Source organism: Molothrus aeneus, chromosome 12, assembly GCF_037042795.1.
Source record: "Molothrus aeneus isolate 106 chromosome 12, BPBGC_Maene_1.0, whole genome shotgun sequence".
Lineage (NCBI taxonomy): Eukaryota > Metazoa > Chordata > Aves > Passeriformes > Icteridae > Molothrus > Molothrus aeneus.
The window spans coordinates 7,023,386-7,038,051 of NC_089657.1; the positions used below are offsets into that span (position 1 = coordinate 7,023,386).

The 14,666-nt window shown below is 40.8% G+C and overlaps 2 protein-coding genes across 2 annotated transcripts in view; one reads left to right on the top strand and one right to left on the bottom strand.

Moving 5' to 3' along the window:
* The window catches only part of ATXN7 (ataxin 7), an 86,714-nt gene extending 82,233 nt beyond the window's left edge, over window positions 1-4,481 (bottom strand). The window contains exon 1 of the mRNA XM_066557944.1: window positions 4,451-4,481. The gene's annotated coding sequence lies outside the window, so the exon portion shown is untranslated. The remainder of the gene's footprint in view (window positions 1-4,450) is intronic.
* Window positions 4,482-4,546: 65 nt separating this feature from the next.
* Window positions 4,547-12,163, top strand: THOC7 (THO complex subunit 7). Its single transcript, XM_066557945.1, has 8 exons — window positions 4,547-4,682; window positions 5,008-5,125; window positions 5,906-6,033; window positions 6,386-6,472; window positions 7,243-7,300; window positions 10,310-10,376; window positions 10,501-10,570; window positions 11,783-12,163. The coding sequence occupies exons 1-8, from the start codon at window positions 4,664-4,666 to the stop codon at window positions 11,848-11,850; spliced, it is 615 nt and encodes a 204-aa protein (XP_066414042.1). The 5' UTR covers window positions 4,547-4,663; the 3' UTR covers window positions 11,851-12,163.
* Window positions 12,164-14,666: the final 2,503 nt, after the last annotated feature.

A 14,666-nucleotide genomic window follows, 5' to 3' on the forward strand; every position in this document is an offset into this window, starting at 1 on the left:
GCTGAGTTTGACAAGCTTTAATAAATTAGTCACAGATCATCCTAAAATGTACAATAATTGATCCTCAAGCTTCATAAATATTCAGTAGGATCTGGATATGAAATTTGGAAAGCTGTTACATAATTCCTGTGAAGACAGCTGAAAGAGGACAATATCAGAATGCCACCTGTGTAATTGAGATTAACTAAGACACAGAGCCCTTACTTAGGAAAAAAATATTTCAAAAGACCATGCAGCACTATTTTATTTATGACTAAAATAAGCTTTTCTCCCTTCAGGAGAAAAATAGTAGTGATAAAATGTCTTTCTAATGAACAAAATATTTCCAGGACTAATATTTTTTAAGATGCTTCCATCAAAACTTCTGGAATTTTACAGGCTTCTTCCAGTTACAAAATAAAAAATAAAAAATTAAAATTAAGACCCATACTGTAGACCACAACTTGTGGTTACACTATTATGTGATAGGAGCCTGGTTTTTAAAGTATGGGATTAACAGTACATTTAATCAATCTTGGTAACACAGGCAGTAGACAGCATAACTGATTACTGTTCACATAATAAAATGTTGCATTTTAAAATTATTGGTACTATCACTACAGTCAGAACAAGTATTTTCACCCTCCTTTTTCCCATTCTGCTGTAACTCTATGAAAATGGGCTGGCTCTGCAGAAACACAAGGGTCCATGTCAGGAAAGCTTTCTACAAGGCTAAGAACCACTCACTACTTTTTATACCTCAATCACTGGGGTGAAAGATTTCAGGTTTATCTGCCAAGAGTGACTATTTTAATATCTGCAGAATTAGACAGCCAGGGTCTTAGAATTCTTACAGAACAAGATGACAAGCTCTTGGAACACTGATGCTAATTTTCAGTAAATGCTGAAGCTACAGAAGACTGCAAAGAAAATAAAACTGTAGCATAATTTAAAATGAGAAAAACAGTCTGATAGGTTAGCTTGGTATCAGTCTTGCACAGAATTCTGGTATATAATCAACAGAAAGATAAAGGATGGTGGTAAAAAGTAATGCTAAACATAGACTTACAGAAAATAGGTCTCGCTAAATAAATTTGGTATGGCTTTCTGACAAGAATATAGGTTGGACTGGATAAAAATACCCTGCAGTTTCTGACCTACTATACTTAGATCTCTGTAAGATTTAGTGCTACACAAAAGTCTGATTTAGAAGTTAGTCAACATGAAGAAAGCCTGGAATCTAAAACCACCTCATAAATTATTAGGGAGGCTAAAGAAAAATATTTTAAATCCACCTTGTCAATAGTTAAAAACTGTTTTCTTAGCTCTTAAAAATCATAGCTCATTATAGCCTGGAATACTATAAAAAGCTTCTTCCCCTTTAACTTTTTGTGTGGTTGGGAAAAAAATCATATACACACAGAGTTAAAGAAAAAGGGAGGAGGAATACAGTCACTTTAAACTTTTGCTCTCATAGATTGTTTCTCAGGAAAGAAAACTTCAGCACTAACAGATTTCCTCAATAAAAAAAACATCAGTGCACTTAAAAGCCATATTTTCAGGAACAGAAAAAAAAAGTATACGTATGAAAAATCAAAGCCAGTTCCACACACGTGTAACATCTTGCAGTACTAAACTTACCTAGGTTATACTTCTTGCATCCAGAGTCACCTGGAAACATTACAGAGGATTATTTAACACTTTTGACAAGGACAGATGTGCAACAAATTATTATGTATAAGCTGCTCCAGGGTCTTACCATATGGCACACATAAAAGAATTCAAGGAAAGAGAGAAAACTGTGTGACATTTTACCTTGGTTGAAAGCACACACAGGTACTTGTTCCAAAAGAGCTGGCACAGAGTCAGGTGCTATCCCCTGTGGAAGAACTTTTTCCTATTGTGTGAATCTCCACTACTGATGCTTTTTAGGGAAGGTCCAGAGCTACTCAGTGTTTCTGCTGGTCAGTTGAAGGATTATATAAAAGACTGTAGCTGATAGAATCTGCACAGAGTACCCAAAGTGGTGAAGGACAAATAAGTAAGAGTAAGTCAATCCTGTTCCAAAGATCTACACCATATATCACAGTGAATTAATGACAAAGACATGGCTGTATACAGCCCAGTGCAACACCCTCAGCACATGAGAAACGAGGGTTGTTTCACACTTAAAGATGAGGAATTCTACTTGGAAAGAGAGCAAAGCAAATCAAAAACTCCTAAGACACAATGAATCCTCAAATGCATATAGGAACCCAGAAAGCTGGAACTGGCTTCCCAAGCAAAAACATCCCATGGATATTTAATATGTCAAAATAAAGCAGGAGAGAGAACAGGCAGTTGCATCAATACCTAGCCTTAGTGAGATTCTTGATGATGTATTTACCAAGTTCTACTTGCATTCTAAAGGAGAAAAGTTAATCAACATTGATAATGCCTGAAAGCCCTGTCTTAAAAAGAAAAATAATGGCTTTGTACCCAAAGTTGTTCTTATGAGCTTAAGACCCAGAGCAAAAAATTTCATAGAAGTTCGTAATTAGTAACACATGAAGAATGGAACAAAAGTCACTAAATATTATAAACTAGTCATATGTATTGCTGTATTCTAAATTAATTACTCAAGGACTATCTATTTGTCATCTGGAGACCTTAATAAGACCAACTGATTAAGAGTGGAATGATGAACAAAAAGTGAGAAAAGATTGTATTGGATTAAATGACAGGAAATTACATGGAAGTTCTGAGATTATTAAATAAATAATTGTGGATTTTCACCTACAATAGTTTTCAGTTCTGACCAACTTCTCTCTGCGATAGGGCTCAGAAAATGGAAAGAGCTCAGAGGTGTAAGAAAAATATCATCTTGATTAAATGGGATGTTTCAAAATGCTTAAGACTTCCAAAAGGAAGTGAGTGGAAAAAGAGGAAAGGCAATAACTGTACAAAATTTGCATAGAGAAGTTCAGCTAGGTCTTCTTCTCACCCTTTAGCAAAATACTAAGCTGTACCATAGTGACAAAAAACAAAGATTTTAGTCAAATCAACTAAATAGCAACATATCAGAGTTCACAGAAGTGAGCACCTTCAGTACAGCTTACATAGTTCATGAATGCATGGCCCATTCTTTGGCCCAAACCTGGGTAACTGGATAGTTCGTTAGGTTTTCATATAAAATGATATTCCCCACCAATCACCTAAGAGTACATAAAAACTTCAAGAGCAGAAGCCACTTATCCAAGTTTCCCATATTGGAAACACTTTATTCCTAAAAGTTCTGGTGGAGTTTTAATGACCACTCCCAGTAATGCTTCCCTACTAGCACCTTCCAAAGGGCCTGATCAGTTGCCTATTGAAGACAAAGTACTGACTTGAAACAATCTACAAATCCGTAAAGAGCTGTTAAATGTCTCTATCCAGAACAAGAAAGCGCCTTTTAATCTCTCACAGCTCTAAAACCAGGAACTAACAGATTACAGCACATATTAACTTCGTTCTTTTCTCACCCTGATTTTCCCCATCACCCTAAAACTGTCAATGAATAGTGCTAAGCAGAAAAAGGCAGTGAGCCACTTAACTGTCCAAACCAAAATGAAGAGGGAATAGAAAGGTGTCAGGGTCTGGCAACGCCTCAGCTACTGTGATATACAGGTCAGTAACATTACCAGCACTGCCCAAGCATCCAAGCCTATGGACCAAAAGCCTCAAACTCAACACATGGTAACACCTTAATATCTCTTTTCTCCAGATGCCTCTAGCCACTTTTTCCAGCATCAGCTTAGTTTGCCAGGACAGGAAGAAACAACTATTGTTCCTCTCTGCTGATCACAGTCAAACTCACCAGGAAACATCAGAATAATTTTTGGCACACCCCAGGCCCTACTGCTTGTCCTCCCAGCATCGAGTGGGGATGAGCCCAAGGGCAGCCAGGGGAGGCCAGCCCAGCTCCCCGACACCTGCACCATGGGCACATCCTCCACACCCTCACCAGGGAAAGGCACCGAAGAGCCAGCGCTCCCGCTCCATCACCCACAGGGGCTGGACAGCCGCCACAGGGGACCCCACCGCCCTCACAGTGCCATGTCAATGACACTGGGCACCGTGACGGGACCATCCGCCTGCCCGCTGGGTCATGGCCAGCACGGCGGGACCGTCCGCCCGCTCCCTTGTGCCATCGCCACCATCGCTGCCGGTGGGACGGCACCACCGCGGCCGTGCGGGACCCGGCGCGGGGAGCTCGGCACCACCGAGGGCGATGGTGACGGCACCCCGGGGAGGACACCCCGAGCCGGGGCCGTGGCGGGAGGGCAGGAGAGGCGCCCCCGACCCCGGCGGCCTCGATGGCGCGGGACCATGTGCCGGGGGCATGGCGGGGCGGCCGGGCGGGGGGCGGCGGGGCCGGTGCGGGTGGCGGGGGCGGGGAGGTGGAGCCTGGCTGCGGGACCGCCGCTTCCCTCCCCCGTCGGGCGCTCACCTGGCGGGGCCGCCCCTCGCCAGGGGGCCGGTTCCACGCGGGGCGCGGGGCTCGCCCGCCCGCCCTCCCCGGGCCGCGCGTTCGCCGCCCGCCGGCTCAGGCCCCAGCAGCCGCCGCCTCCCCCTCCATGGCCGCCGCTCTCGCCGGCTGCATTGTGGGAAGCTGACCTCACTCGCTGCTGCCGCCGCCCCGCCGGCTCCGGCACTCGCCGCCATGGGGGCCGTGACCGACGGTGAGACCTCCCTCCCTCCCTTTCTCCATCCCCCTCTCCTTCCTCCCGCCCCGCACCGCGACCCCCGCCGGGGTCCCCGCAGCGCCGCGCCCCCCGCCCGCCCTCCGGGGAGCGGCTGCCGCGGCGCCCGGGGCCGCTCACCCCCCAGACGGGCCTCCATCGCGGCCCCGGCCGAGCGGCCCTCCATGCTCCCCCGGCGCCGCGGCTCAGCGGATCTGCCCGCTCTGGCTCCGGGAATGGTTCCCTGAAGGGCCCGGAGAGCCCCCCGCGCGGCGCCGGGAGGCGGCGGCCATGGCGTGAGGGCTTAACGGGAGTTTTTCCCCAGATGAAGTTATCCGCAAGCGGCTGCTGATCGATGGCGATGGAGCTGGCGACGACAGGCGGATCAATTTGTTGGTGAAGAGTTTCATTAAGTGGTGCAATTCCGGATCTCAGGAGGAAGGGTATCTGTTGTTTTGCTTTGGTTTTTTAAGTCTTGGAACTGCTTAGCTTGCGTCTCGGTGGAAAGCAGGGCTCGATCCATTTGGAAAAGATCCGCGTTAAAATGCGCACAGCTGCTTTTCTTTGGCTCTGTGGTGTTTCCAGGACTAACGCCGAGGACTGTGCTGGGAGAGGAGGGCTACAGACGGGTCAGGAATCACTGAGGGCTGCGGGCTGTGTCCTGTAATCTGCCAGCACCGCTCGAATGCCCTCAGGATTGCTGTGCCTGCTGCGTGATCCAGCCGGGAGTCCCGCTCTTATAACAGGATCATGACTCGGATATTTTAGTTGGCAGTTGTGCGTTTGTTCTGTTAGGGAAGGGAAATACTGCTGGTATTTCTGCTGCTGTCGTTCTCTCTTTTTTTTAAGTCTAAATTAGTAAGGTACGAGTGACAGCCTTCTGTGGGGTCTCTGTTAGTAATGGATATAAATTCCCTGAGATCACAATATTACCAGTGTGTAGACAGAGAAGCACTGCAGTATTAAAATACTAATTTGGTGGTCACAGAACCAACCCGAGCTGGAAAATTTAAAAGCTCTTGGTCAAACTGCTCACTGCTTTAATACCCAATTTACACTGATAAGGACATGATGCTGGAATAATGTGTACAGTGCTTCTAACTGCACTTCCAAAAAATTATACACTGAATCTTTGAAGTATTTTCTTTATTGAATGGTTGTTATTTAGCTGTCCCTTAAGCTGCATGAAGTTGAGAGTAAATAAATGTCTTATCTGCTTTCAGATACAGCCAGTACCAACGAATGCTGAGTACTTTATCACAGTGTGAATTTTCAATGGGAAAAACTCTTCTGGTGTATGACATGAACCTGAGAGAGATGGAAAATTATGAGAAAATCTATAAGGATATAGGTAAACACGAGAAAATGTTACTGGTTTCTGTTTTAGTGTTTCTCTTCTGAACAAGCTCAAGCCTGGTGAACATAATACAAATATCTGATGACTGGTTTGGAGGTTTTTTGGGTTTGGTTTTTTTCTTACTAGATAGCACTCATATATGTGCTATAAGCATCTTGTAATTACATAGATTGCATACAAACAAAAGCTTTTTTAACCTGTCGATGTGTATATAGTTTTTAAGTTGACGGAGCTAACAAGCCACCATGTCACAAACAACTCTTTTATAGTTTAAATTTTTATTTACATGTATTGCTTGAATTCAATATAACTCTATATCTTTCTCTTTCTTTTTTTTTTCCTAAAGAAAATAGTATAGCTGCAGCCCATGAGAAGATCTCTGAATGCAAAAAACAAATCCTGCAAGCAAAAAGGATTCGAAAAAATCGCCAGGGTAAGGTGCCATATCTGTATTTACAGTGTTGGGCTTCATTGGTTTGTTATCTTTTACATTGTATTGGAAAATAGATTCTAAATTTTTGAATGTGCAAGGCATCATGATTACTGTATTCAGCCTGGTGGGGACAACTGACTACTGAAAGTTTTGGGTGGATGACACAGGCAAGATTGAACCAGATCTCAATGACATGCAGCATCAGGAAAACCTAAAACAGTGTTCTTTCTTAACACCTGTTTTAAGAGGTGTATTTTTTCCCTACTTTTAAAATTGTATACTCATAAATCATTGAAACCTGTAACACTTTAAAAGATGAGCAGTTGATTAGAAGCAAAAAATTATTTTTTTCATGATAAATGAAATGCAAAAAATTTCAGAAGTATAACATGAAAGGTTTTAAGTACAACTGTTTGATCAATGCTGTGGATAATTTTGAACTCAACTGGAAATTAAAATAACCTTAACCAGTAGGAATATGGAGTTCTTACATCTTCACAAACATAGGTCTGAAGTGTTGGCCTTTTAATATGTTCTGTCCAGTCTGCAGCACAAATTTTTCCAGGTGAATGAGGTAGTTGTCATCTGTATGGTCTTCCTATCAGGAAATGGCTGTGTTAGTTACCTGTATAACCATAATATTATTCTTAATGTGTAATAGTTTTTTTAAAAAATCCTAAAAATAAAAAAAATCCATGCATAATTTTATACTAAATTTTATACTAAATATTTTCAGAAGTATTTAGATCAACTATTTAAATGTCTTTCAGAATATGATGCATTGGCCAAAGTCATACAGCATCACCCAGACAGACATGAAACATTGAAGTAAGTATAAAACTACATTAAATTATAATACAGCAGTAAACTAGAAGTCACCAGACTTGACATTTCCTTGATTTCAGTTTGACTTTTCCTCACATTTATATAATTTCTTTGCCATGATAAAAACTTGCTTTTCTGTGCCCTTATGAGCTTTCCTTAATCTCCCATCTATATGGGTCAGAAGCATTGCTAATTGTTCTGTAGTTTAAATTTTTCCACTGAAAAATAAAGGTGAATAAGTGAACTGAGATGTAAATGCACATCTGATGTCAGTTTACCTGTGAGTTGCTCAGAAAAGGGAGATGGTGGGAAGTCCCTTAACTTGCACCTGCCAGATTCAGTAGTCACTTGAAATGCATAACACACAAGCAAGTAAGGTGGAATGGGAGAGCAGGAGAAAGCTCCTAGGGTTCTTTTTTTTTTACATTTTCCTTCTGGTTGTTGTTCCTGCATGCCCAGTTATAAATGGCTGCGTGGTGTGCCACACATAACCTGCCCTGGCATGCAGGGCAGACCTACCTGTTGTCCAACTCATCCTGTGTGTAACTCACAGTGCTGCTTGTCACATTCTGGGTTTGCATCACTGTCTGTGCTTTTGGGGCAGTTGTGGGGAGATTATTGAGCCATACAAACATTCCAGGATTTATTGCATCTATGAGTTTGTTGTTCTTAAACTGATTAAAGAAGTGGTGTGGGATTACTGTTCCCATGTAAGTGCAGCTGTGCACTTATCCCTCTTCCCACTTTCACTGAAATTGCCAGGGGAGGATGTCTTTTCATATTCAATAGCCTTTCATAGCAAATGGAACTGATTTGGTTATACTATTACCCTAATAATAGCATTTTTATAGCTATAAGCCACTCACAATATTTCACACATTTCTTTCTTGTATGTTGTTTTTCTGTGCCTTGATTTCATTACCCCAACTTTGATTATTACAGGCAATTTTCATGAGACTTGACTACTTCTTACTTCATTAGTCAGCATATGACATTTATCAAGTGAGGCTTTAATAAAGAACTACCAAAAATGCAGTTTCTCAGATAAGTCAATTAAGAATAGAAACAACTAAAGGAGAGAAGTTATGACTGCCCCACTCCTGGAAGTGTTCAAAGGCCAGTTTGGATGGGGCTCTGAGCAATCTGGTCCAGTGAAAGATGTCCCTCCCCATGGCAGGAGGTGTGAACTAGATGATCTTTATGGTCCTTTCCAGCCCAAACTATTCTATAATTCTGTCATAAATGATATTTTGTTATCTTAGAGGATGCTGGATTGTTTAGGTTTGGAGGGATTATCCTAAGTTTGCTTAACACATCCAAGCATAAGTTTTAAAGCAAAGCTAGAAAGGGTGGTGAGTTATAGCTGGTAAGGATGCAGTCTGTAGGAAAGTACACAGAAAATGATACAATGAACCAAAGGCCACCCTTAATTCAGAACAGAGGAAGCCTCACTAACAATGTCACACACTTCATGGAACTCTTAATCACTAAAAACACTCGAGAAAACTTCTTGTGAGAAGAAACAGAAGGGTTTCTTGCAAGAGTTACATTTACAGCTTTTGCAGGTTATCTGGAACAATAGGACAAAGTTTAGAAAAATACTTTCTTTGTGCTTTTAAGAGTCTGTTTTTTGGAACAAGGAGTCATACAGCACAAAGGAAGCTGTTAACAGCTTAGTCACAAGTAGTGCACAGGAGACAATTCAGGAAGTGATAGGAGCAGAAGTACTGAACAACACTGCCCACAGTGTAATTAGATGCTGTATCAGAAGAGCTGTTCAGAGAACCAAGAAATGACACAGTCTTAGAAAAAGAGATATAAAGGTAAGAAGGCTAAGCAAAGATTCTCTGGAATGTAAAGTAAAAGGAGTAAAATTCCAGGTGTAGCTTGGATGTTACTAGAAAAAAAAAAGTCTGTCCTCTCACAGTCTGCTTACACCTGACAGCACAGTGTAAACAGCAAGATTTGGCCAAATGCAAGTTTTTCAGAAGCTAGAAACTAAATGCTTCCAAAATCAGTGTATGAGCCTATAAACTGAAGAAAGGAGTAATGTCACACACAACTCTCTCAGGTATTCCCATTGAGGTACCAAGCATGCTGGCCCAGAAAAAGACAACACCCTTGGGTAGCACTAAAATCACCTTTTCCCATCCACAGTGGGGTACTTAGGACTGGAGGGCTTTTTGTGGTTCCCTAGCCAGACTAGTTGCAGCAGCTGTCAATGGCTTCAGGAAAAAAAGGTTGATTTCCTTGCTGACCCCTCTGTGACTCTGCCTGCTAATTAATCAGGGATATCAGCCTCAATCCACTTCACCTTTAAATGAGCAGTTTGCTGTCATTGCATGGTGCATAAATTATGATAGGCATTAGAAGTAGAAGGACCAAACTGGAGGTATAGCTGTAAGAGTTGGTGCTCCATTCTCATTTGAAAGGTATATTATGGTACCTGCTGTTCTTGGCCTCAAAAAGAGTTGGTCCATGGTGAGCTCAAGTGAGAGCAGAAAGTTCTTCCCCCAGACTGTGGTTGGGCACTGAACAGGCTCCCAAGGAAGTGGTCACAGCACCAATTCTGAGAGAGTTCAAGGAGCATTTGGACAATGCTCTCAGGCACAGGGCATGACTCTTGGGGTATCCTGTGCAGGGCCAGGAATTGGAGTTGATATTCCTTGTGGGTCTGTTCTGGCTCAGGATGTTCTAAGATTCTATGAATCTGCTTCTTTGACTTGTAGGGTCAAGTAAATAACATGTTGTGTCAGGACTGAATTGTTCCAAATGCCCAGGGTACAACTGTATTCCAGCTTGGAGGCCTGATTTTTTGTAAATATCGTGAAATTACAAGTTGAGAACATAATAGTTTAAAATTACATGAAGTGACCTTACCTCTAAATCATTTCACTTGTTTTGTTTTCATAAACAGCATCTTTTAGAGATCTTTCTCCTCTACTCAGAGCAAATCTGTTTTGCAAGAATTTTACAGAATTTTTTAAGAGTACTCTGACAATCTCTTTTCAGGCAGCTAGAAGCTTTGGGAAAAGAACTGCAAAATCTTTCTCACATTAAAGAAAATGTCGAAGATAAGGTAAGTTTTTCATAGAGATGGTTATATAATAATTTATTAGGAATACAATTAATGAAGAGTCTGCTATGGGTTGTTTGGCTGTATGTGCTCTCTGTTTCCTACAACATGTATTTTATCATTCCAGTTGGAGCTGAGAAGGAAGCAGTTCCATGTTCTCCTGAGCACCATCCATGAACTTCAGCAAACCCTGGAGAGTAAGTGCTGTTCTTTGGTAATAGGTATAACTGGGTTGTGTTTTAGCAGATCAAAAGGAATCACAGCTTCCAGCAGGGGGATGGCTCTGTGCAATTGAGGCTGGTGACCTCTTGCATTGGCACAATTTTTTCCCAGTAGTAGTCCAGAGCCTGAGACTGCTCTGAGCTTTTTTTTCTTCTACAAGCTACCCACTGTGCCATTTCCTGACTAGCTTCAGGTTAATTTGTAGGCAGCAGAATTCTTTAAAATGTGAGGATGAAGAATAGCCATTTGAGGTGTTTTTTTGGTTTTTTTAAAACAAAGTATTTCTTACAGAGAGTTATTCTTGTGCTTATTTCCAAATTTCATTTTATAATTCCTATTTCAGTAGTTTTGAACATGTCACTACTACCATGGCATCATTTGAGGCTTTACTAAAAAGAAATTGAAATACAAGGAAGGTAAATGACAATCTACTCAGACTGTGAATCTGACAGAGCAGGGACTAAAACTGTCAGACACGAGAGCTAAATTCAGGAATTAGTTGTACTCATCTTTTCTCATACAAATACTTAATATTTTCAAATCAGCTCTAACTTTTTGTGCTCCAGTATGGGTAATATTGTTTTATATATTTGCTGTAGATTTTCCCTTTCTTTCAAAGACAGAACAATTGGTACAGCCTCTGAGCATGACCTGATTAAATGCAGAGATGGCTCTAAGAGCAGACTTTCATTCTCTAAGGCCATCTAGATCTTCTTAAGCAGAATGAACTGTTAATCCTAGGTGCACTTTAGCAGAAGGTTATTGTTATTATGTGTTAATAACACTTGCTTAAGTACTACTCTTGAAAATGCATTTTCATGTGAATATATAGATTACTTTTCAGGATTTTGTGAAGGAAGTAGCAGTTAAGTGAAAAACACAGCTTCAGTATAAAATGAATAAACCATTAGCAGACAAGGAGAAAGAAGGGGTTAGAAGCAATCTGGTACCATTTGCTTCAATTGACACTATAGAATTTACCCCATATTTCCAGTAACAGCTGTTAGAGATAACATCCTTAAAAACTGAAGGATTATTTTGTTTGTTTGAACATAGCATTTTTTAGAGTGAGATACTCAACTACACATTTTAGGCAATCAAAATAAAATATTTAAGTGGGACAAAGTTCTGCAATATAGTCTATATATGACCAAGCATGTTTGACTAACAATAATATTGAATTTTAGATGATGAAAAACTTTCAGAAGCTGAGGAATCACAAGAAACTCAGATGGAAGCAGAGGCCAAGCAGTAGATGTCATCTGAAGACTGACAATTACTAATTAAGAAAGTCCAAGTATCTTCACATTCTGTTGAAATCAACAGTAAGAGAGATGGAGCTGGAAATAGTTTTCTACTGCTTCTGTGAATTTTTCTACAAAAATACATTTTGCATATGTTTAATGGGAAAAGAGTTGTAGATGTTTGCAAGCAGGCACTCGGTGTTAATCCACAAACTTTGTAATTTGTGACAAATATACTTTGTTTCACAAAGGATGAAGCTTTTACACCATACTTGTGAACTAAGGCGTTTGTAAAACTTTGCCAATAAAAGGTGTTTTCACAGATTTTCCTATTTTTAGTAGGGGTTGAGCCTTATAATAAGGGCTTCTTTTTTTACATGGCATCAGACTGAGGGCAGGGCATCTTTTCGTGAGTCCCAGCTTCCATACCCTGTTCTGGATGGGACCTAAATCTGAACTAAGTTGGCTCTTAGTTTTTTTAAGTTGCTGCCATTTAGAACTTACTGTGACTAGACTAGAATTTGATTGTTTCATATAAAATAAATTAGTTCTATAGAATTAATGCTTGTTAGGTGTTATGAAAAAACAAAAATTATACTGTACTAGCTTTAATTTTTTTCCTCAAAGTGATGCAAAGAACTGCAACAATCCAAGCCTTGCTCTGCTGTATTTGTTGTACCACATCAATAGTCGCATTTTGAAATGGCACATTTAAAACTTCAGTTTAAAAGCTTTGTTCTTGAAGAACCAGGAATCCAATCCCAGTACCATTTATAATCTGCTTCTGGATTTTGTCTGTCAATTGACTATTATCAAAATACATCATAATTTCTGAAACAGATGGTGGAACCCTTCTTTTCTCATGATGAAAAACTGAAGCAGTAGAGCAATAATCATTATGTTAAAGAATCAGAGATACTTTTGTTATTAGTAGGCAAAGTGGAATCTATCCATCCACCTGGATCAGCCTGCTGTCTGAGCAATCCATTGGGAAGTAACAGAAGTTTCAACCTTCCCCAAAAGAGAAGAGAATGGAATATGCTCTATATTTTGTAAGGTAGAGAGGAAGGAATAAGGGACAGTAGAAGGTCATGTTCTGAAAACACTAAATGGAGCCTTCCAGTGGTTTGGGTAAAGGAAAACACTTTGGATCTCACTCAGACTGTGCCATAAGCATACCTGGTTCAGGTGAAATAACAATGTTACACGGAACAGAGCTGCTGTCTCACAGGGTGACAGCTGAGGGGGAGTTCCACAACTGAGACTTCAGACATTTATAACCTAGATGCTATGTAATTCCCACTCTCAGTGGATCTGGGTGGATTGGGCTGAACAGACATAGCTGAGCTTGTTTTGCTCACATTCCAAGTTTGCTAAAGGCAAGCCAGCTGAATGAGAAGTCACACAGCTTCAGTAGCACAGTGCAGCCCTCAACTAATAAGCTGTCAGAAGTCTTCTAGTTCACAGCTGGTCAGCTCAGAACACAGGGAAGCTCAGGTCTGCCTGATGGAGCCTGTACAGACATGCATTGCTTCTCATGCACTATGAATTTGGCAGGTTGAGGGGTGGCTAAGCAAACAACAGGCATTTAGTAGAAAGTATTAAGTGTACAGGGTTTTCCCCCTCATAACAGGGAATGGTAAAATATTTTGTAAAGCAGCAACACTAAATTATTGCCAAATCAGGGAGGAGTCATTGTCACGAATGTATGAATTACAAAGATCATAAGTGACAAGGACTCAAGGACAATTTAAAAGCATATTAATTTTTTTTTTTGTTGAAGTGCCTCCATGAGCTATCTGGACTGTATTTTGATGCAGTATTCACCAGTTAAAAACAGTCTCTGTACCAGTGAGAATCTCAAACTTTTCTATTCATTGTTTTACATAATCCTTTGGAAATTACTTGGATCATCAAATATCTCAGAACTTGCACTGCTCTGTATAGAACCTGACCAGAAACATGCCAACACCTAAATCTGATAAGGAATATTTACAGAGAAATAAGAGTTGTACTCAAGAGAAGCAATAGAAATGCATGGCAAAGGAATATATTCTAGTTCAAATTACAGTGATGCAATCTTGAAAATAAATTACTGCCCTGGAAAATCGAGTTGCCCTAGTGCAAGGTGGCAACAAGAAAGTGATGTCACCAGGCCAATCAAAGAAAAAAGTAACATCAATTCATTGCAAACACAGCCTCAGTGGAACACCTAAAATATTTGCTCCTATTTTTTCAGTATTTATACTTCTAACCTCTTGAACATTAGATTTGTACCAAAAAAGAAAACCAAATGGAATTAATATACCAGCCAGTATTTATCCTGCCTTATAAGCAAGACTCCATAAGTTTTTTGTGTGTCATTTTTGCAGGGCACACACGATGGTCACCGTTCCATCCCTGCCTAGAAAGCTCTGCTCTGTCATGCTGCTTACCTGCATTGACTCTAAATGTACATGTATAAAAACCTAGGTACATAAATTCAGAATCTCAACAACCACATTATTTTAAAAAGCTCTTTCCTGGATTTATGATTTTCCTTGACTCTATCCAAGCTGAAAAATTATTATATGCCTAAGTGGTCCATCTCAGTGCCCTTGTCATGTGGTTGCAAAAATACAAGCAGAAAGAGAGTTGCTGAAGTGATAAACTGACATTTTCAGTGCCAGAACTTGTTTTTCTGTCCTGTCCAAAGGAGAGCAGCAGAGGGAGAGTGGAACATTGGACAGAATTGGCAGCTTGGGCAGGACTTGTTAAGACAGATTGAGCAAGTTTCATGAAGGGATAGAAGAAGGAGGAGAAAGGATGTCGCCATGACACACTGTCA